This window comes from Bombina bombina, chromosome 1 (genome assembly GCF_027579735.1).
Source record: "Bombina bombina isolate aBomBom1 chromosome 1, aBomBom1.pri, whole genome shotgun sequence".
Lineage (NCBI taxonomy): Eukaryota > Metazoa > Chordata > Amphibia > Anura > Bombinatoridae > Bombina > Bombina bombina.
In genome coordinates, this window is record NC_069499.1 from 1,488,142,512 (window position 1) to 1,488,165,254 (window position 22,743).

General features: G+C 38.7%; 1 protein-coding gene across 1 annotated transcript in view; it reads right to left on the reverse strand.

The window, feature by feature from the left end:
• The window catches only part of LOC128653797 (ABC-type organic anion transporter ABCA8), a 669,484-nt gene that overhangs the window by 243,027 nt on the left and 403,714 nt on the right, over nt 1-22,743 (reverse strand). The window contains exon 24 of the mRNA XM_053707306.1: nt 18,363-18,533. Coding sequence (XP_053563281.1) covers nt 18,363-18,533 — 171 coding nt within the window. The remainder of the gene's footprint in view (nt 1-18,362; nt 18,534-22,743) is intronic.

Below are 22,743 nucleotides of genomic sequence, written 5' to 3' on the forward strand. Positions count from 1 at the left end.
TAGGAGTCTTGTCGGTAGGGGCTGTACCGCTCACTTCAGCCAAGATTCTAAATACCGGCGTTAGGAAGATCCCATTGAAAACATAGGATACGCAATTGGCGTAAGGGGATCTGCGGTATGTAAAAGTCGCGGCTTGAAAGTGAGCGGTACACCTTTACCTGGCCGACTCTAAATACCAGCAGGCGGCAAAAAGCAGCGTTAGGACCCCTTAATGCTGCTTTTGACGGCTAACGCAGAACTCTAAATCTAGGTGTAAAATATTTATGTACAGTATAAACTGTGCTGGGTATTCTTTACCAATCATTTGTAATATGCAGAAAGCAGTATAATATAAACTAATATTGTAAAAAGATTAGTTATGTGGTTAACTAATTATCATTTACATCCTTTTATGTTTTAATATATTTTTCTCTCATCTTAGGATGTCTAAGAGACAAATAAAAATCAAACAAAATCCAGAGATATTGGAAGATGCAGATGATGATATTTTGGCTTAAAAAGAAAAGGTTAAAAACTATGAAACAAACTCAGCAGAAGAGGTAATTAAAATAATATTTTTTTCTTTAATGAAAGTAGAAAGCTGAAATGTCCCCTAATTGCAGAGTATGTTATCTTCCCTGCAAGAATAACATATCTGGTTATTACAAATGGATGATTCCATATTTTAACCAAAGCATCTTAAAGGGATAGTCTAGTCAAAATAAAACTTTCATGATTCGAATAGAGCATGCAATTTTAAGCAACTTTCTAATTTACTCCTGTTATCATGTTTTCTTTGTTCTCTTGGTATCTTTATTTGAAAATGCAAGAGTGAAAGCTTTGAAGCTAGCTAATTTTTGCTTCAGCACCTGGGTAGTGCTTGCTGATTGGTGTCTAAATGTACAAAGATTCTCCAGCTTGGAGAGGAATTGTAGTTCAGACTTCACAAAGGCTTAACTCACTGAAATTTCAAAAGAAAAAGGGCGAAACTCTCCAGCACTGTGAGATCTCTCTCATTTATGTACGGGAAGCAGAGACATTTATATCACTGTACATTTCAGATTGGGTCCTTTCAGTATTACTACATATAAGCTTACCACTTTTTCGTTTATATTTTAATACATTTAAATTTTAACCTAGCAGTGATTTTACACATCCTGATTATGCTTTTAAAGTGTCTGTATGTTTCTGTGTATCTTTTACAAATTACAATGCTCTTTGAATTTTTACATTATAAATTGTCAGTTTTCAGAAAGTGGTAGGGACAAGGCAGTTCCTTGGGCAGAACAGGGGAGTTCCTAGGGAATATCTGAAACTCTCTCACAGGTCTCAATTTTGTAACCCTTTTAAACAAGTTTAAAATGCTGATATCAAGGTTAATTAACTATTTGTAAACAATTTAATACACTCCAGCAGGTAAAATGAAACATTGGGAAAACATTAAGGTCCAGATTACCAGTAGAGCGCTAATGTTTGCATGCAATCGATAAGGGGTTTATCGCAGGTGTTTGCACAGGTCAGGTTTATCGCTAGTATTACAAGTTGAAAGTAAACAGAATCACTTGAGTGCAATTCAAGTTAATGCTCGTCAGGTTAGCACTTCTGGTTAACTGTTTAACTGTTTCACAAACAAAAAGTTGCACCAGTAAAAAGTAGCGCTCTACTCGTAATCTGGACCTTAATGTTTTCCCAATGTTTCATTTTACCCGCTGGAGTGTATTAAATAGTTTACAAATAGTTAATTAACCTTTATATCAGCATTTTAAGTAGCCGATTGTGCCTGTGGTATCCCAAATTATAGGCTGTAGAGAAGCTGTATAAACATAGCCAGCAGAAGAAATTACATTCTCAGTGGGAGGTTTGAGAGATAAGTAACACAATGTTAATTTCTAATTGTTCTCTCTATGGCCCTAATATTCAAAACCTCTCTATTCAGGTAAGATATTGTAAGATTATTCTCCCGCACTGCAAGATCACTAGTCAAATTTTTTAAAAGTCAGATTTTGCTTTACTTCTCCAAGGGGAGTTCCCAGCATTTCTGTATGTGAAGAAGAAACAAACCCAATGCAATATATAACTGCATAACATGACAGTTCTGCTTCATTTACACTGTGTGCTTTCTAATTTATATCACTTTACACTTTAGATTAAATTTTATTACATTTAACCTTTGCACTTTCAATTTTATATTTTATTTTGTATAAAGCAGTGTATTTAGGATTGTGACTTTACAACTTCTAATTATGCCTTTACAGCTCCTGTGTAACTTTAACAAATTAGGCCAATACTTTGTATATTGATGTGTATCTTTTACAAATTAAACTGCACTTTGCATGTTTTTAATTTAAAGTCAAACTTAAAAATTGTAAGCTTCAGTTTCCCAGAGAGCGTCTTTACTTTCTATGGGCCCGATAATCAAACATTCTCTAGTTTGGATAGAAATTATAGCTCAGACTTCACAGAGAAAGGACTTACTGAGTTTTCTAAGAAAAGGGGAGAAACCTGGAAATCCCAGAGAGATGCCTTCCATAGAAAGTAATAAAACTACAAAATTTTACATGAGAGAAAGAAGTTAACCAGAGAACCCCTTTGGCTGATATAAAGGGGCCAATTTATCAAGGGCCGAATGGTCCCTGATGCCCCTGTTTCCGCACGAGTCTTCAGGCTTGCTGGAAACAGCAGTTATGTCTGCTTGCATCAATTTCATTGAAATGTTTTTACTACAATTTAACTTGCTTTAATCTATATTTTAGTATATATTACTTTTCTGATAGTTAAAATAAGTGTATTGAATTTTGAACACACTTTACCTGTATACAGCTGGTAAGCCAAACCAGTGAGACCAGCTTGTTTAAAAGGGTTACAAAATTGAGACTTGTGAGCGAGTTTCAGATATACCCTAGGAACTCCCCTGTTCTGCCCAGGGAACTGCCCTGTCCCTACCACTTTCTGAAAACTGACAGTTTATAATGGAAAAATACAAAGAGCAATGTAATTTGTAAAAGACACACAGAAACATACAAACTTTTATCCTAAGCTATTAAAGTGACACAGACACTTTAAAAGCATAATCAGGATGTGTAAAATCACTGCTAGATTAAAATTTAAATGTATTAAAATACAAATGAAAAAGTGAAAAGCTTATATGCAGTAATACTGACTGGACCCAATCTGAAATGTAATATAAATGTCTCTGCTTCACATACATAAATGAGAGAGATCTCACAGTGCTGGAGAGTTCTGCCCTTTTTCTTTTGAGATTTTAGTGAGTTAAGCCTGGGAGTGAGTTCAGGTCATTATTGTTTATATATATTTTTTATTTCCTTAATCCTCCTATTTGTTTCTCAACTTCATTTCACTGTGATTGGTTCTTTGCCTTCCCCCTTAGATTGCTAAGTCCAACTAGATATGGAAATTTCAGAGGCTTTATTATGCATATAGTTTGATATATCATAATATCTTCTATACACTGACATAGTTAGTGAGATACTACTACAGGGAGTGCAGAATTATTAGGCAAATGAGTATTTTGACCACATCATCCTCTTTATGCATGTTGTCTTACTCCAAGCTGTATAGGCTCGAAAGCCTACTACCAATTAAGCATATTAGGTGATGTGCATATCTGTAATGAGAAGGGGTGTGGTCTAATGACATCAACACCCTATATCAGGTGTGCATAATTATTAGGCAACTTCCTTTCCTTTGGCAAAATGGGTCAAAAGAAGGACTTGACAGGCTCAGAAAAGTCAAAAATAGTGAGATATCTTGCAGAGGGATGCAGCACTCTTAAAATTGCAAAGCTTCTGAAGCGTGATCATCGAACAATCAAGCGTTTCATTCAAAATAGTCAACAGGGTCGCAAGAAGCGTGTGGAAAAACCAAGGCGCAAAATAACTGCCCATGAACTGAGAAAAGTCAAGCGTGCAGCTGCCAAGATGCCACTTGCCACCAGCCAAGGTAAGAAAGGCTGAAAGACGACCACCACTGAACAAGACACACAAGCTGAAACGTCAAGACTGGGCCAAGAAATATCTCAAGACTGATTTTTCTAAGGTTTTATGGACTGATGAAATGAGAGTGAGTCTTGATGGGCCAGATGGATGGGCCCGTGGCTGGATTGGTAAAGGGCAGAGAGCTCCAGTCCGACTCAGACGCCAGCAAGGTGGAGGTGGAGTACTGGTTTGGGCTGGTATCATCAAAGATGAGCTTGTGGGGCCTTTTCGGGTTGAGGATGGAGTCAAGCTCAACTCCCAGTCCTACTGCCAGTTTCTGGAAGACACCTTCTTCAAGCAGTGGTACAGGAAGAAGTCTGCATCCTTCAAGAAAAACATGATTTTCATGCAGGACAATGCTCCATCACACGCGTCCAAGTACTCCACAGCATGGCTGGCAAGAAAGGGTATAAAAGAAGAAAATCTAATGACATGGCCTCCTTGTTCACCTGATCTGAACCCCATTGAGAACCTGTGGTCCATCATCAAATGTGAGATTTACAAGGAGGGAAAACAGTACACCTCTCTGAACAGTGTCTGGGAGGCTGTGGTTGCTGCTGCACGCAATGTTGATGGTGAACAGATCAAAACACTGACAGAATCCATGGATGGCAGGCTTTTGAGTGTCCTTGCAAAGAAAGGTGGCTATATTGGTCACTGATTTGTTTTTGTTTTGTTTTTGAATGTCAGAAATGTATATTTGTGAATGTTGAGATGTTATATTGGTTTCACTGGTAAAAATAAATAATTGAAATGGGTATATATTTGTTTTTTGTTAAGTTGCCTAATAATTATGCACAGTAATAGTCACCTGCACACACAGATATCCCCCTAAAATAGCTAAAACTAAAAACAAACTAAAAACTACTTCCAAAAATATTCAGCTTTGATATTAATGAGTTTTTTGGGTTCATTGAGAACATGGTTGTTGTTCAATAATAAAATTAATCCTCAAAAATACAACTTGCCTAATAATTCTGCACTCCCTGTATGTGTATATTTACTTTTCACATGCTATAACAGGATAGCTCACTGTGTGTTCAATCGTAACAGAGTAACTGCATGCACATGAAGTATATAATATTCTGCCAGTACCCAAGATGGCGGCAAATAGGTAGGGGGGAGGGTTAGAGAGATGTATGGGGGGATCAGGGAGGTTGTAAGGTAAGGGGGATGCATCACTGCAGACTGTATGAAGAAAATAATAAAAATGCTTTTTATTTCAGTACTGGCAGACTTTCTGCCAGTACTTAAGATGGCGGGGACAACAGTGGTCAGACTCCCATTGTTAGGAATCAATGGGAGTCTGACCATAGCGAAAGTTCATGTTCGCTGCTGCCCGACATCCCATTGATTCCTATGGGAAGTGTGTACACCTAACACTCTAACTAACACCCTAACATGTACCCCGAGTCTAAACACCCCTAATCTGTCCCCCTACACCTCCACCACCTATATTAAACATGCTAACCCCTAAACTGCCACTCCCGGAGCCCACCGCCACTCTAATAAACGTATTAACCCCTAAACCGCCGCTCCCGGAGCCCACCGCAACTATAATAAACTTATTAACCCCTAAACCGCCGCTCCCGGACCCCGCCGCAACTATAATAAATATATTAACCCCTAAACCGCCGCTCCCGGACCCCTCTGCCACCTACATAATACCTATTAACCCCTATCCTGCCCCCCCTATACCGCCGCCACCCATAATAAATGTATTAACCCCTTTCCTGCTCCCCCTACACCGCCGCAACCTATAATAAAATTATTAACCCCTAAACCTAAGTCTAACACTAACCCTAACACCCCCTATCTTAAATATTAATTAAATAAATCTAAATAAATATAACTCTTATTAAATTAATTATTCCTATTTAAAACTAAATACTTACCTGTAAAATAAACCCTAAGATAGCTACAATGTACTTAATAATTACATTGTAGCTATTTTAGGATTTATATTTATTTTACAGGTAACTTTGTATTTATTTAACTAGGTACAATAGCTATTAAATAGTTATTAACTATATAATAACTACCTAGCTAAAAGAAATACAAAATTACCTGTAAAATAAATCCTAACCTAAGTTACAATTAAACCTAACACTACACTATCATTAAATAAATTAAATGAATTAATTACAAGTAGCTACAATTAAATACAATTAAATAAACTAACTAAAGTACAAAAAATAAAAAAAACTAACGCCAAGATTTAGAGTTCTGCGTTAGCCGTCAAAAGCAGCGTTAAGGACTCCTAACGCTGCTTTTTACCGCCCGCTGGTATTTAGAGTCAGCCAGGAAAGGGTCTAACGCTCACTTCCAAGCCGCGACTTTTCCATACCGCAGATCCCCTTACGCCAATTGCGTATCCTATCTTTTCAATGGGATCTTCCTAACGCCGGTATTTAGAGTCTTGGCTGAAGTGAGCAGTAGAGCCTCTACCGACAAGACTCCATCCGCAGAAAAAAGTCAGTAGTTAAGAGCTTTCTGGGCTAATGCCGGTTCATAAAGCTCTTAACTACTGTGCTCTAAAATACACTAACACCCATAAACTACCTATGTACACCTAAACTGAGGCCCCCCCACATCGCCACCACTATAATAAAAATTTTTAACCCCTAATCTGCCGACCGCACATCGCCACCACTTACATTATCCCTATGAACCCCTAATCTGCTGCCCCTAACATCGCCGACACCTACATAATATTTATTAACCCCTAATCTGCCCCCCCAATGTCGCCGCTACCTTACCTACACTTATTAACCCCTAATCTGCCGACCGGACCTCAACGCCACTCTAATAAAGTTATTAACCCCTAAACCGCCGCACTCCTGCCTCACAAACCCTATAATAAATAGTATTAACCCCTAATCTGCCCTCCCTAACATCGCCGCCACCTAACTTCAAGTATTAACCCCTAATCTGCCGACCGGACCTCGCCGCTACTATAATAAATGTATTAACCCCTAAAGCTAAGTCTAACCCTAACCCTAACACCCCCCAAGTTAAATATAATTTTATTCTAACGAAATAAATTAAATATTATTAAATAAAGTATTCCTATTTAAAGCTAAATACTTACCTGTAAAATAAACCCTAATATAGCTACAATATAACGAATAATTATATTGTAGCTATTTTAGGATTTATATTTATTTTACAGGCAACTTTGTATTTATTTTAACTAGGTACAATAGCTATTAAATAGTTATTTACTATTTAATAGCTACCTATTTAAAATAATTACAAAATTACCTGTAAAATAAATCCTAACCTAAGTTACAATTAAACCTAACACTACACTATCAATAAATTAATTAAATAAATTAACTACAATTACATACAATTAAATAAACTAAACTAAATTACAAAAAATAAAAAAATATTACAAGAATTTTAAGCTAATTACACCTACTCTAAGCCCCCTAATAAAATAACAAAGCCCCCCAAAATAAAAAAAAAATCCCTACCCTAATCTAAATTAAAAAAGTTAACAGCTCTATTACCTTACCAGCCCTTAAAAGGGCTTTTTGCGGGGCATGCCCCAAAGAAATCAGCTGTTTTGCCTGTAAAAAAAACAAACACAATACCACCCCCCAACATTACAACCCACCACCCACATACCCCTACTCTAACCCAAACCCCCCTTAAATAAACCTAACACTACCCCCCTGAAGATCTCCCTACCTTGAACTGTGTTCACCCAGCCGAGCACTGATGAACCAAAAGAAGACATCCGGGGGTCGATCCGATATAAATCGTCGCCCGCAAAAGCCGGCGACGCCAATATTTACGCTGATTTGGTATCCTATATACGGCGTAACCTAGAAGTTACGCGCGTATATTTCTGCCGTCGCCCGTAGTTTTTTGGGCCATAGGCAGGTATACCAAACCAGCGCAGTTTGGTATCCAATATGCAGCGTAAGGACTTACGTGGCGAAAATGGAGAAAACTTACTCCATTTTCACCTCGCCACAAAAAGCAGCCGTAAGAAGCCTTACGCTGACTATTGGAGCCCCGTAACTCCCTAAACTAACTAGAAAATAAACCTAACACCTAACGCATGCGCAATGTCTATCTCCCTGTCAACCGCGATCTGCTAAATAAAACCTAACACCTAACGCATGCGCAATGTCTATCTACCTGTCAGCCGCGATCCCCCACCCCCCGAAATCCCTAATAAAGTTATTAACCCCTAAACCGCCGCTCCCGGACCCCGCCGCCATCTACATAAACTAACCCCCTACTGTGAGCCCCTAAAACCGCCGCCATCTACCTTATCTATCCCCTAATCTGACCCCTTACACCGCCGCCACCTATATAAAAATTATTAACCCCTAATCTAATCCCCCTATACCGCCGCCAGCTATATTTATATTATTAACCCCTAATGTAAGCCCCTTACACCGCCGCCATCTCTATTAAAATGATTAACCCCTAATTTAATCTACCTACCCCGCCGCCAGCTATATTATCTATATTAACCCTAAGTATATTATAGTTAATATAGGTATTACATTATATATATTAACTATATTAACCCTAATTATATTAGGGTTAATATAGTTAATATAGTTACTATAGTATTTATATTAACTATATTAACTCTATCTAACCCTAACTAAATTTATATTAAATTAATCTAATTCATTTATAAACTAAAATATTCCTATTTAAATCTAAATACTTACCTATAAAATAAACCCTAAGATAGCTACAATATAATTAATAATTACATTGTAGCTATGTTAGGGTTAATATTTATTTTACAGGTAAATTGTTAATTATTTTAACTAGGTATAATAGATATTAAATAGTTATTAACTATTTAATATCTATCTAGTTAAAATAATTACCCAATTACCTGTAAAATAAATCCTAACCTAAGTTATAAATACACCTACACTATCAATAAATTTAATAAACTACAAACATCTATCTAAAAATACAATTAAATTAACTAAACTAAATTACAAAAAAAAAAAAACACTAAATTACAAAAAATAAAAAAAAGATTACAAGATTTTTAAGCTAATTACACCTATTCTAAGCCCCCTAATAAAATAATAAACCCCCAAAATAAAAAAAATTCCCTGCCCTATTCTAAATTAAACAAATTTCAAAGCTCTTTACCTTACCAGCCCTTAAAAGGGCCTTTTGTGGGGCATGCCCCAAAGAATTCAGCTCTTTTGCATACAACAAATACAATCCCCCCCCCCATTACAACCCACCACCCACATACCCCTATTCTAAAACCACCCAAACCCCCCTTAAAAAAGCCTAACACTACCCCCCTGAAGATCTCCCTACCTTGTCTTCACCACACCGGGCCGAACTCCTGATCCGATCCGGGCGATGTCTTCCTCCAAGCGGCAAAGAAGAATTCTTCCTCCGGCGATGTCTTCCTCCAAGCGGCAAAGAAGAATTCTTCCTCCGGCGACGTCTTCCTCCAAGCGGCAGCAAAGTCTTCATTCTTCCGGCGGCATCTTCAATCTTCTTTCTTCGCTCCGCCGCCGCGGAGCATCCATCCCGGCCGACTGCTGTACTACGAATGAGGTACCTTTAAATGACGTCATCCAAGATGGCGTCCGCCGAATTCCGATTGGCTGATAGGATTCTATCAGCCAATCGGAATTAAGTTAGAAAAATCTGATTGGCTGATTGAATCAGCCAATCAGATTCAAGTTCAATCCGATTGGCTGATCGGAACAGCCAATCAGATTGAGCTCGCATTCTATTGGCTGATCGGAACAGCCAATAGAATGCGAGCTCAATCTGATTGGCTGATTGGATCAGCCAATCGGATTGAACTTGAATCTGATTGGCTGATTCAATCAGCCAATCAGATTTTTCTAACTTAATTCCGATTGGCTGATAGAATCCTATCAGCCAATCGGAATTCGGCGGACGCCATCTTGGATGACGTCATTTAAAGGTACCTCATTCGTAGTACAGCAGTCGGCCGGGATGGATGCTCCGCGGCGGCGGAGCGAAGAAAGAAGATTGAAGATGCCGCCGGAAGAATGAAGACTTTGCTGCCGCTTGGAGGAAGACGTCGCCGGAGGAAGAATTCTTCTTTGCCGCTTGGAGGAAGACATCGCCGGAGGAAGAATTCTTCTTTGCCGCTTGGAGGAAGACATCGCCCGGATCGGATCAGGAGTTCGGCCCGGTGTGGTGAAGACAAGGTAGGGAGATCTTCAGGGGGGTAGTGTTAGGCTTTTTTAAGGGGGGTTTGGGTGGTTTTAGAATAGGGGTATGTGGGTGGTGGGTTGTAATGGGGGGGGGATTGTATTTGTTGTATGCAAAAGAGCTGAATTCTTTGGGGCATGCCCCACAAAAGGCCCTTTTAAGGGCTGGTAAGGTAAAGAGCTTTGAAATTTGTTTAATTTAGAATAGGGCAGGGACTTTTTTTTTATTTTGGGGGTTTATTATTTTATTAGGGGGCTTAGAATAGGTGTAATTAGCTTAAAAATCTTGTAATCTTTTTTTTATTTTTTGTAATTTAGTGTTTGTTTTTTTTTGTAATTTAGTTTAGTTAATTTAATTGTATTTTTAGATAGATGTTTGTAGTTTATTAAATTTATTGATAGTGTAGGTGTATTTATAACTTAGGTTAGGATTTATTTTACAGGTAATTGGGTAATTATTTTAACTAGGTAGATATTAAATAGTTAATAACTATTTAATATCTATTATACCTAGTTAAAATAATTAACAATTTACCTGTAAAATAAATATTAACCCTAACATAGCTACAATGTAATTATTAATTATATTGTAGCTATCTTAGGGTTTATTTTATAGGTAAGTATTTAGATTTAAATAGGAATATTTTAGTTTATAAATGAATTAGATTAATTTAATATAAATTTAGTTAGGGGTGTTAGGGTTAGATAGAGTTAATATAGTTAATATAAATACTATAGTAACTATATTAACCCTAATATAATTAGGGTTAATATAGCTAATATATATAATGTAATAACTATATTAACTATAATATACTTAGGGTTAATATAGATAATATAGCTGGCGGCGGGGTAGGTAGATTAAATTAGGGGTTAATCATTTTAATAGAGATGGCGGCGGTGTAAGGGGCTTACATTAGGGGTTAATAATTTTAATATAGATGGCGGCGGTGTTAGGGGCTCACTTTAGGGGGTTATAGATATAATATAGCTGGCGGCGGGGTACGGGAGCGGCGGTTTCGGGGTTAATAACTTTATTAGGTTGCGGCGGGGTACGGGAGCGGCGGTTTAGGGGTTAATAGCTTTTTTATTGTTAGGCTAGTGAGGGGGGATAGCGGATAGAGGGTTAGACAGTGCGGGCTATGTTAGGGAGGCGTGTTAGACAGTGCGGACTATGTTAGGGAGGCGTGTTAGACAGTGCGGGTGTTTTAGACTTTAGTCAGGTTTTATAGGCGCCGGCAGATTCTAACGTGGCGCAAGTCACTGGCGACGCCAGAAATTTGTACTTGCGCAGATTTCTGGACATCGCTGGTTTGTCAGACTTACGGCACGTTAGCATCTGACGGCGACCTATATGGGATAGCTCGAGTTGCGAGCTGAAACTGCGGGCGACGCCGGTTCCCTCGCTTGCGCCGCAAACTGCGATCTATATCGGATCGCGCCCCCGGAGCGGCAGAAGTCTTCATCCTATCCAGGCAGAAGAGGACATCCGGACCAGCAGACATCTTCATCCAAGCGGCATCTTCTATCTTCATCCATCCGACGAGGAGCGGCTCCATCTTCAAGACCTCCGGCGCAAAACATCCTTCTTCAACGACGACTACCCGACGAATGAAGGTTCCTTTAAGTGACGTCATCCAAGATGGCGTCCCTCGAATTCCGATTGGCTGATAGGATTCTATCAGCCAATCAGAATTAAGGTAGGAAAAATCGGATTGGCTGATCCAATCAGATTGAGCTCGCATTCTATTGGCTGTTCCGATCAGCGATAGCGGGGGCGGCAGATTAGGGGTTAATAAGTGTAAGGTTAGGGGTGTTTAGACTCGGGGTTCATGTTAGGGTGTTAGGTGCAGACTTAGAAAGTGTTTCCCCATAGGAAACAATGGGGCTGCGTTAGGAGCTTAACGCTGCTTTTTTGCAGGTGTTAGGTTTTTTTTCAGCCCAAACTGCCCCATTGTTTCCTATGGGGGAATCGTGCACGAGCACGTTTTTCCAGCTAGCCGCTACTGTAAGCAACGCTGGTATTGAGAGTTGAAGTGGCGGTAAATATGTCTTTACGCTCCCTTTTTGGTGCCTAAAGCAGCCCTTCAGAGAACTCTAAATACCAGCGTTGTCTTAAGGGCGCGCTGGAAAAAAAGCAGCGTTAGCTACGCGGGTCTTTACCGACAAAACTCTAAATCTAGGCGTAAGTTACAAAAAATAAAAAAATATTACAAGATTTTTAAGCTAATTACACCTAATCTTTGCCCCCTAATAAAATAACAAAGCCCCCCAAAATAAAAAATGCCATACCCTATTCTAAATTAAAAAAGTTAACAGCTCTATTACCTTACCAGCCCTTAAAAGGGCCTTTTGCAGGGCATGCCCCAAAGTATTCAGCTCTTTTGCATGTTAAAAAAAATACAACCCCCCCCAACATTAAAACTCACCACCCACATACCCCTACTCTAACCCACCCAAACCCCCCTTAAAAAAACTAACACTAACCCCCTGAAGATCTCCCTACCTTGAGTCGTCTTCAGCCAGCCGACCACCGATGGAACAGAAGAGGACATCCGCAGTGGCCGAAGTCATCCAAGGGGCGCTGAAGAGGTCTTCCATCCGATAGAAGACTTCATCCATGCGGCGTCTTCAATCTTCATCCATCCGGAGCAGAGCGGAGCCTTCTTCAAACGAGCCAACGCGGAGCCATCCTCTTCCAATAATGCCTACCCAACGAATGGATATTCCTTTAAGTTACGTCATCCAAGATGGCGTCCCTCGAATTCCGATTGGCTGATAGGATTCTATCAGCCAATCAGAATTAAGGTAGGAAAAATCTGATTGGCTGATGCAATCAGCCAATCAGATTGAGCTTGCATTCTATTGGCTGATCGGAACAGCCAAAAGAATGCAAGCTCAATCTGATTGGCTGATTGGATCAGCCAATGGGATTGAACTTGAATCTGATTGGCTGATTGCATCAGCCAATCAGATTTTTCCTACCTTAATTCCGATTGGCTGATAGAATCCTATGAGCCAATTGGAATTCGAGGGACGCCATCTTGGATGACGTCACTTAAAGGAATATCCATTCGTCGGGTAGGTGTCGTTGGAAGAGGATGTCTCCGCGTTTGCTCGTTTGAAGAAGGCTCCGCTCCGGATGGATGAAGATTGAAGACGCCGCATGGATGAAGACTTCTATCGGATGGAAGACCTCTTCAGCGCCCCTTGGATGATGACTTCGGCCGCTGCAGATGTCCTCTTCTGTTCCATCGGTGGTTGGCTGGCTGAAGACGACTCAAGGTAGGGAGATCTTCAGGGGGTAAGTGTTAGGTTTATTTAAGGGGGGTTTGGGTTAGAGGGGGTTGTATTTTTTTTAACATGCAAAAGAGCTGAATACTTTGGGGCATGCCCCGCAAAAGGCCCTTTTAAGGGCTGGTAAGGTAATAGAGCTGTTAACTTTTGTAATTTAGAATAGGGTAGGGCATTTTTTTATTTTGGGGGGCTTTGTTATTTTATTAGGGGGCTTAGATTAGGTGTAATTAGCTTAAAAATCTTGTAATATTTTTTAATTTTTTGTAACTTATTTTTTTTTATTTTTTGTACTTTAGTTAGTTTATTTAATTGTATTTAATTGTAGCTACTTGTAGTTAATTAATTTAATTTATTTAATGATAGTGTAGTGTTAGGTGTAATTGAAACTTAGGTTAGGATTTATTTTACAGATAAATTTGACTTTATTTTATCTAGGTAGCTATTAAATAGTTAATAACTATTTTATAGCTATTGTACCTAGTTAAAATTAATTTAAATTTGCCTGTAAAATAAAAATAAATCCTAAAATAGCTACAATATAATTATTAGTAATATTGTAGCTATATTAGGGTTTATTTTATAGGTAAGTATTTAGTTTTAAATAGGAATAATTAATTTAATAAGAGTTATATTTATTTAGATTTATTTAATTAATATTTAAGATAGGGGGGTGTTAGGGTTAGTGTTAGACTTAGGTTTAGAGGTTAATAATTTTATTATAGGTTGCGGCGGTGTAGGGGGGGCAGGATAGGGGTTAATAAATTTATTATAGATGGCAACGGTGTAGGGGGGGCAGATTAGGGGTTAATAAGTTTAATATAGGTGGCGGCGGGGTCCGGGAGCAGCAGTTTAGGGGTTAAACAATTTAGTTGTGGTGGGGTCTGGGATCGGCAGGATAGGGGTTAATAAATTTATTATAGGTGGCGGCAGTATAGGGGAGCAGGATAGGGGTTAATAGGTATTATGTAGGTGGCGGCGGGGTCCTGGAGCGGCGGTTTAGGGGTTAACATATTTATTATAGTTGCGGCGGGGTCCTGGAGCGGCGGTTTATGGGTTAATACATTTATTATATATGCGGCGGGGTCTAGGAGCGGCGGTTTAGGGGTTAATAACTTTATTTAGTTGCGGGGGGCTCCGGGGGCGCCGGGATAGGGGGTAGAACAGTGTAATTTAGTGTGGGTGCTTAGTGACAGCTTATCAATAAAGCTGTAGAAAAGCCAAAGAGCAGCGAGATCGAATGAGTGATAACTATCACAGTCCGCTGCTCATCGCCCCGTATTTGGTGCGCAGCTTTTTGACAGCTTTTTTGATAACTTTGGCGAGCTTATTCAGGTCCGCGGCGGCGATGTGAGGCGAGCTTAGGCGGGCGTATTGGGGCCGGCGAAGGCAGGTAAGTAGACGGCTTGATAACTAGAGGCCCCAGCGTCAACCAGTATTATATATACCAATACTCTTTTGAGATTTATATGGATATATGATCCCCTGCTCTCATGAAAGCCAATCCATGTTAAACTTAATTTCTTCTTTTACAGAGCACCTCTCTCTGCCTACCTCCATGATACGAGGCAAAACTATTGGGATCGTAGGGGAAGTGGCAGAGATATTTATAGTCTTGTTAGGGGTGTTTTTACCTCATCCATGTGGACAGGTAGAGTAATTCCCATAGGTTAAAGAATGTTCTTGTGGACTCTCACTGCCATTAGAAGGAAATATGTATTTATGAATAAATAGAACATATTCTTCTTTAACTCAAGCAGTTAAGTGTTTAGACCACCTGCTCATGCAAATATGTCATGGGATCCTGGTTTATGTGTGGCCTTAAATAACTAGTGTGGGCTAATCTGTCTTAAAGGGACATTAAACCCCCAAAACACTTTCATGATTCAGACAGAGAATACAATTTTAAACAACATTCCAATTTACTTCTATTATCTAATTTGCTTCATTATTTAGATATCCTTTATTAAAGAAATAGCAATCCACATGGGTGAGCCAATCACATGAGGCATCTATGTGCAGCCACCAATCAGCAGCTACTGTGCCTATCTAGATATGCTTTTCAGGACAGAATATCAAGAGAATAAAGCAAATTAGATAATAGAAGTAAATTAGAAAGTTGTTTTAAATTGTATTCTCTATCTGAATCATGAAAGAAAAAATTAAGGTTTAATGTCCCTTTAAGTGTTCTAAGAAATAACACTTAGTATATAACCTGGAATAAATAGTTACATTTATAAAAAGTTTTGAAAACGATATATATATATATATATATATATATATATATATATATATATATATATATATATAAAACATATCTCAGCATATTATCTGAAGTAGGAGATGATTTATTACCATTCCATAGCATTACTATAAAAAAAACTTTGCAATATACTTTCATTATTTATTTTGTCCCCTTTTCCTGTAATTCTATTCTGAAATTGTGAGCTTTTTAGTTTGCCGTTAGAAATGGAAGTGCAGAACACTGTTATAGTCCACACAGCCATTGGCTGCACACTCTAATTACCTATTTATAACTGTTTCTAACTGGCCACAGCAGAGAAGGTAACCTAAGTTCCAACATAGCAGCACCTGTTGTTTTTTAGACACTAAAACTTTACACTTATGTTGTCAATATTTAAACAGCAAATTAAACTTTAAAAAATAAATCTACATGTTATTTTCCTAATAATCCATTCTTTGGACGCATAATTCAGTCTAGCATTTATTTAGGGCTAGATTACAAGTGGACCGTTAATTATGGCTCCTGCTCACACACTAACACCGCTCGACTTTTCCTCTTTGCACAAGTCGGAAAGCAGTTGTATTACAAGTTGAAAGTAAATGGTTATCCCTTCAGAGCTAACATGACTTGCGCAAAGAGGAGAATATTGTGATCTTGTTAACATACTCTCCCATTGACTTCAATGGAGAGAGAAAATTAAAAATCATACACCCATACTCGTGCTCAAACTCGAATCACCATAAGACCCCTACTCTAATAACCTCTAAACCACCACATAGCCCACCACAAAGTCCACACTACACTATTTACCTCTAAACCACCACCCCCACATCACAAATTAACCTACACTATTAATCTCTAAACTGCCAGCCACCCACATTGCAAAGTAACCTACACTGTTAACCTCTAAACTGCCAGAACGCAAAGCAACCCACTAACATCTAAACCCTTAACCTAACACCCCCTAACTTAACCCAAAATAGACTAACCTTACCTGAGAAATTAAAAAAATCTAACCTTAACTATTCTAAAACCCAACAAAAAACAAAAAAAACAAAAAAACTATTCTAACACTAAACAACATTATAGTCCTTAAAAGGACTTTTGGTGGGGCATTGCCCTAAAGTGACACAGCTATTTTTGTGACAAAAAAATACAAGCTTCTAACCTTAACCCCCACCCCCACCCGCCCCAAAATAAAAAGTCTATCTAAAAAAAAAAAAATACTCTAAAAAGTGGCATTTAGCTCTATTGCGGCCAATGAAGAAAAATAAAAATCTTTAAAAAAATAATAATAAATAAAGACCCCCAAAAAACTAACACTAACCCTGAAGATGGTACTCACCAAAGTTGAATCCGGGCAGCAGTGCTCCATCTTCATCCATCTGCATTCTGCAATCATCTTATCTTTATCCTGGAAGCGCTCCATCTTCTTATCTTCATCGCAGTGGTGGTCTTCATCCATCTTTAGCTCTTCAACACAGACAATCCTCTTCATGTGGTCACCAGCTGCACACCGAATTTTGAATGTGAAGCACCCCTTTTATATAGGGTTACCCTTGCATTTCTATTGGCTGATTTTCATGTTCAAATTCAAATCAGCCAATAGAATGAAGGAGCCACAATGCACTACTGGGAGCTAGCTGAAAACATCAGGTGAGTTCATGACAACAGATAGTTCCTAGTTGTGCATTGCTGCTCTTGAGCCTAACCTGTACATCACTGGTCTTTTCTATGGGGATTGCAATATTAAAGGGACAGTCTAGGCCAAAATAAACTTTCATGATTCAGATAGAGCATGCAATTTTAAACAATTTTCCAATTTACTTTTATCACCAATTTTGCTTTGTTCTCTTGGTATTCTTAGTTGAAAGCTTAACCTAGGAGGTTCATATGCTAATTTCTTATACCTTAAAGGCCACCTCTTTTCAGAATGAATTTTTACAGTTTTTCACCACTAGAGGGTGTTAGTTCACGTATTTCATATAGATAACACTGTGCTTGTGCACGTGAAGTTATCTGGGAGCAGGCACTGATTGGCTAGACTGCAAGTCTGTCAAATGAACTGAAATAAAGGGGCAGTTTGCAGAGGCTTAGATACAAGATAATCACATAGGTAAAAAGTATATAAATATAACTGTTGGTTATGCAAAACTGAGGAATGGGTAATAAAGGGATTATCTATCTTTTAAAACAATAACAATTCTGGTGTAGACTGTCCCTTTAATAGCGCAGTCTCGCTATTGACCAGCAGGAAGGAGGGGGGGGTACATTGTTGTCATTAAGGGCTTAAAAATGTATGCTTTATCTGAATTAAGAAAGAAAATATGTTGATTTCATGGCCCCTTAATAGCAGGTAGATAATATGAGCTACCATCAAAAATTGTTTCAAAACTACTGGTTTAGTTAATTCAAAAAACATTTAGCAATTAAGAACTTTCTTCAAATACCTACTTTAGTTGAATTTGCCTTAACTCCAAGTTAAGACTTCCCCCTTTGTTAGATTAGTTCGCTATAGATTAGTTTGCTATTGCATGTATATATTTTTTATATTATATGTGCTTTTTATTCTATCCTTATAAGTCATACAAAATTACATTTTTAGTTGATGTTTATAATGTAAGATAAATTATAGTTAATATAAGTACTTACGATTGGGAAGACCAGCGCAGTTTCCATTTGGACTTTGTGATTAAAAGCAAACAATATAGCAATCATCAAAAACATCAGGATCCAGTAGAGAACAACATCCACTAAAGCTTGTCCAAGCCAGTAGGCAGATGGAAAGAGACCTGAAATTCGCAACTGGGAACGAGCTTTGATCTAAAAAAAATGTAAAATATGACAAATAATCAAGGACAGTAAGGTTAAAGATCTCTAAACAATTAAAATTTTAGAATAATTTATTGGTAGGAAGAGCAAACATTAAATGGATATGAAAGCCACATTTTTTTCTATTATGATTCAGATAGAGCATGCACTTTTAAGCAACTTTCTATTTTACTCCTATTATCAATTTTTCTTTATTCTCTTGGAATCTTTTTTTTAAAAGCAGGAATGTAAGCTTAGGAACCGGTGTTCTGATAGGTCAGCCAATTCCTCAGATTGTTTATCACTTCTGGTGATGTAGAATCAGCTGTCTGAGCACAAATTCACTGACTGCACATGCACTCTACTGCCTCACCGCTTTCCAATCAACGCACATCTGTCAGATCAGCCAAATCTGACAGCAACATCAGTCACTGTGCATACACCCCACCACAGGTAGCAAATCTCATCAAAGGAACTGATCTGCTCCTTCTATTTAATTTGTTTTTAAAACATACATATATACGCTGCACTGTAATGCCCCAATCTTCACTATTTGTTTTGTCTCCACCTGGGTGCCCCGCCGATCCTCTGGTATCCACCCCAAGTGAGCCTCAGGTAATGAGGTTTACAAGGAGGGCATATGTCTTGTAGGCAAAAAAGATAGTGAAGATAGGGGAATTACAGTGCAGCATATATACAGTATGTCTGATTAACAATGTAGTGATGTGCGGCAATTAGAATGGGAATGCGGTGACGAGATGGAGCACATACGAAGTGGATTAATTTGTGGTCAGACCGCTAATCCCACATCACCAAAAGTTATATGATTGGCTAATCTGATGAATTGGCTGATATATTAGAACAACGGCCCATTTGTGGTTCAGAATCCTGGGTAGCGCTTGCTGGTTGGTAGCTACATTTAGCCACCAATCAGCAAGCGCTACCCAGGTGCAAAAATGGGCCGACTCCTAAGCTTACATCCCTGCTTTTCAAATAAAGATTCCAAGAGAACAAATAAAAATTGATAATAGGAGTAAATTAGAAAGTTGTTTAAAATTGCATGCTCTATCTGAATCATGAATAAAAAAATGTGGGTTTCATATCCCTTTAACAAGGAGCCAGTGGGGAACTTCAATAAGACATTGTAGCATGTAAAGTAGTAGTAAGTAAATACGCATGTATGTAGATATAATACTGTGAAGAGGTTGTGCTCCCAGTTATTCAATCCAAGCTCTAATCAGTAGATGGCATTTACAGTGTCAGTCAGTTTTGGCACAAATGTATACTCGTGATGAAAATCAGATATTCGTTTTTGTTTTAACAAAAGAATATCCAAATTAATGCACCAAAGAAAATTTTAAAAAATAGAAGAAAAAACTGTTCGTCATTCATTTGATTCCTTTTTATTTTAACTAAAGTTAGTCCTGGGAATCAAGGGTTTTAAGCCTGCTTTTAGCACGGCTAAGACTCTGGTAAGAAGAAGATCGGGTTAGCACGTTCAGGTAAGTATTCTAGCTAGCTTTACCTGTAGCTTTGAGCATTTAACGAAAATTCAGTATTTGTTTATGAATACCAAATAGTGCAGTCAACAAATATTCGGGACAAACTTTGTGGCAGCACAAGTCTAATAGGAATTTTTATATTTTAAGTATCTACATTCCAAAGTTAATAACAATTAATATAACTTTTTTAGGGCTAGATTACGATTACGAGTGAAGTGCTACTTATCGCTCCCGCTTGCACGCTAACTGTGTTCGACTTTGGCTTTTTGCGTGAGTTGATTATTTTTGGTATTACAAGTTGAAAGTAAAAAGTTTTTGCTTGCACGCTAACCTGAAGTGCACAAAAAGCTGAAGTTACGATATCATGACCACGTTAACGTATTCTCCCATAGGCTTCAATGGAGCTCGCAAAGTAAAAAAAACACCCATACTCTTGCGCTAACCCGCATCGGAATTAGCCCCTTATACTAATAACCCCTAAACCATCATATAGCCCACCGCAAAGTACACCACTACACTATTAAACCCAAACCACTACACCCCCTCACCGCAAACTCCCCCGCTATACTATTAAACTCTAAACTGCTACAGCCCCACATTGCAAACTACCCGCTACACTAGTAACATCTAAACTGCCACAACCCCTTTGCAAAGTACCCACTAACCATCGGACAGCAAACCCCCTTAACACCACTAACCTAAAACCCACCTAAGTTACCAAAAAAAAACAACAATAGGGTATTTTAAGGGTTAAACCTAACGGCAGTTTACTGTTGTATAAAATGTATCAAGACCAGCTTGTGACGGTCCTTCTGTGGAGGTAACTAACAGCGTCTGGCTTAAAGATCCAAAGGCATTGGACAGTGTATAACTCATAGAAGTCAAAGCAAAGACTGTATTTAAATTCTGGAATAAGGACGCAGTGGAAACACCTGTACATATAGAAGAGCCTTCTACTCAGGCTGGACACATCCAAGCCATGGAGGATTGTAATCACGTTTATGATACGCCTTCTTATCACTGATATCTTGTGGGTGCAATATTTGCTTTTTTTGCGCATGTAAATAAATTGTTTTTATGCTACCTTGAATCGGTGGGCCCTTTTTCTGACTTACCAAATAACCAACATTATTTCTTTTAAGACTTCCCACAGGAGCTAGACACCTGTGCAAAGGTATTTAAGGTGATGTGTTACATTGCACTACAGACATGACTAAGGGTTAACAACCCGAAATGTAGTCCTGATGTTCTGTACCTGCTCCTGGTGAAAGAAATAAAAGAAGCTTGTTTATGAACCTGGTGCCTTTTCTTTGAACTTTAACATAAAATAAATTAATTTATCAGGTAAGCATAAATTGTGTTTTCTTTCCTATGGCATGGAGAGTCCACAAATCATTCCAATTACTAGTGGGAACCAATACCCAAGCTAGAGGACACAGAATGAAAGGGAGGGAGAACCAAACAGGCGGACCTAAACCGAAAGCACCACCGTTTGAAGAACTTTTCTCCCAAAAGAAGCCTCAGCCGAGGCAAAAGTATCAAATTTGAAAAATTTGGAAAAGGTATGAATAGAGGACCATGTGGCCGTCTTGCAAATTTGCTCCACCGAAGCTTCATTTTTGAAAGCCCAGGAAGAAGAAACAGCTCTAGTGGAATGAGCCATAATTCCCTCAGGAGGCTGCTGTCCAGCTGTCTCATAAGCTAAATGGATAACACTTCCCAACCAGAGAGAGAGAGTGGTAGAAGTCGCCTTCTGACCCCTACGTTTACCAGAGAAAACAACTAACAGGGCAGAAGTCTGCAGAAAATCTTCAGTTGCTTGAAGGTAAAATTTTAAAGCATGCACAACATCCAAGTTATGCAAAACACGTTCCTTCTGGGAAAGAGGATTGGGACAAAAAGAGGGAACAGCAATTTCCTGATGAATATTGCGATCTGACACTACCTTAGGGAGAAACCCCAGGTTAGTATGGAGGACCACCTTATCAGCATGAAAAATAAGGTAAGGGGAATCACACTGCAGAGCCGAAAGTTCAGAAACTCTGTGAGCAGAAGAATTAGCAATAAGAAAACAAAACCTTCCAAGATAGTAATGTAATATCAACAGAATGCATCGGCTCAAACGGAGCCTGCTGCAAAACTCTAAGAACAAGGTTAAGGCTCCAAGGAGGAGCAACAGGTTTTACACAATGAAGGTATTTACACCATATTCTCTGGTAAATTCTGTGAGTAACCGGTTTACGAGCCTGAAGCATAGTATCTATGACTTTCTCAGAGAAGCCACGTCAAACCAAAACTAGACGTTCAATCTCCAAGCAGTCAGCTTCAGAGAAACCAGATTTGGATGAAGGTCCTTCCTCAGAGGTAACCTCCAAGGCGGAAGAGATGACATCATCACCAGATCCGCAAACCAGATCCTGCAAGGCCATGCAGTAGCTATTAGAATCGCAGAAGGTCTCTTCTGTTTGATGCGAGCAATTACTCATGGAAGGAGAGCAAATGGAGGAAAAAGGTATGCTAGATTGAAGTTCCAAGGAACCGCCAGAACGTCTATCAGAATGGCTTGAATCGTACTTTTGAAGCTTGGCATTTTGATGAGATGCCATCAGATCCAACTTCGGAAACCCCCCCCCCCCCCACCTGAGGGTTATCATTGTGAAAACCTCTGGGTGGAGAGCCCACTCTCCTGGATGAAAAGTCTGTCTGCTCAGAAAATCCAC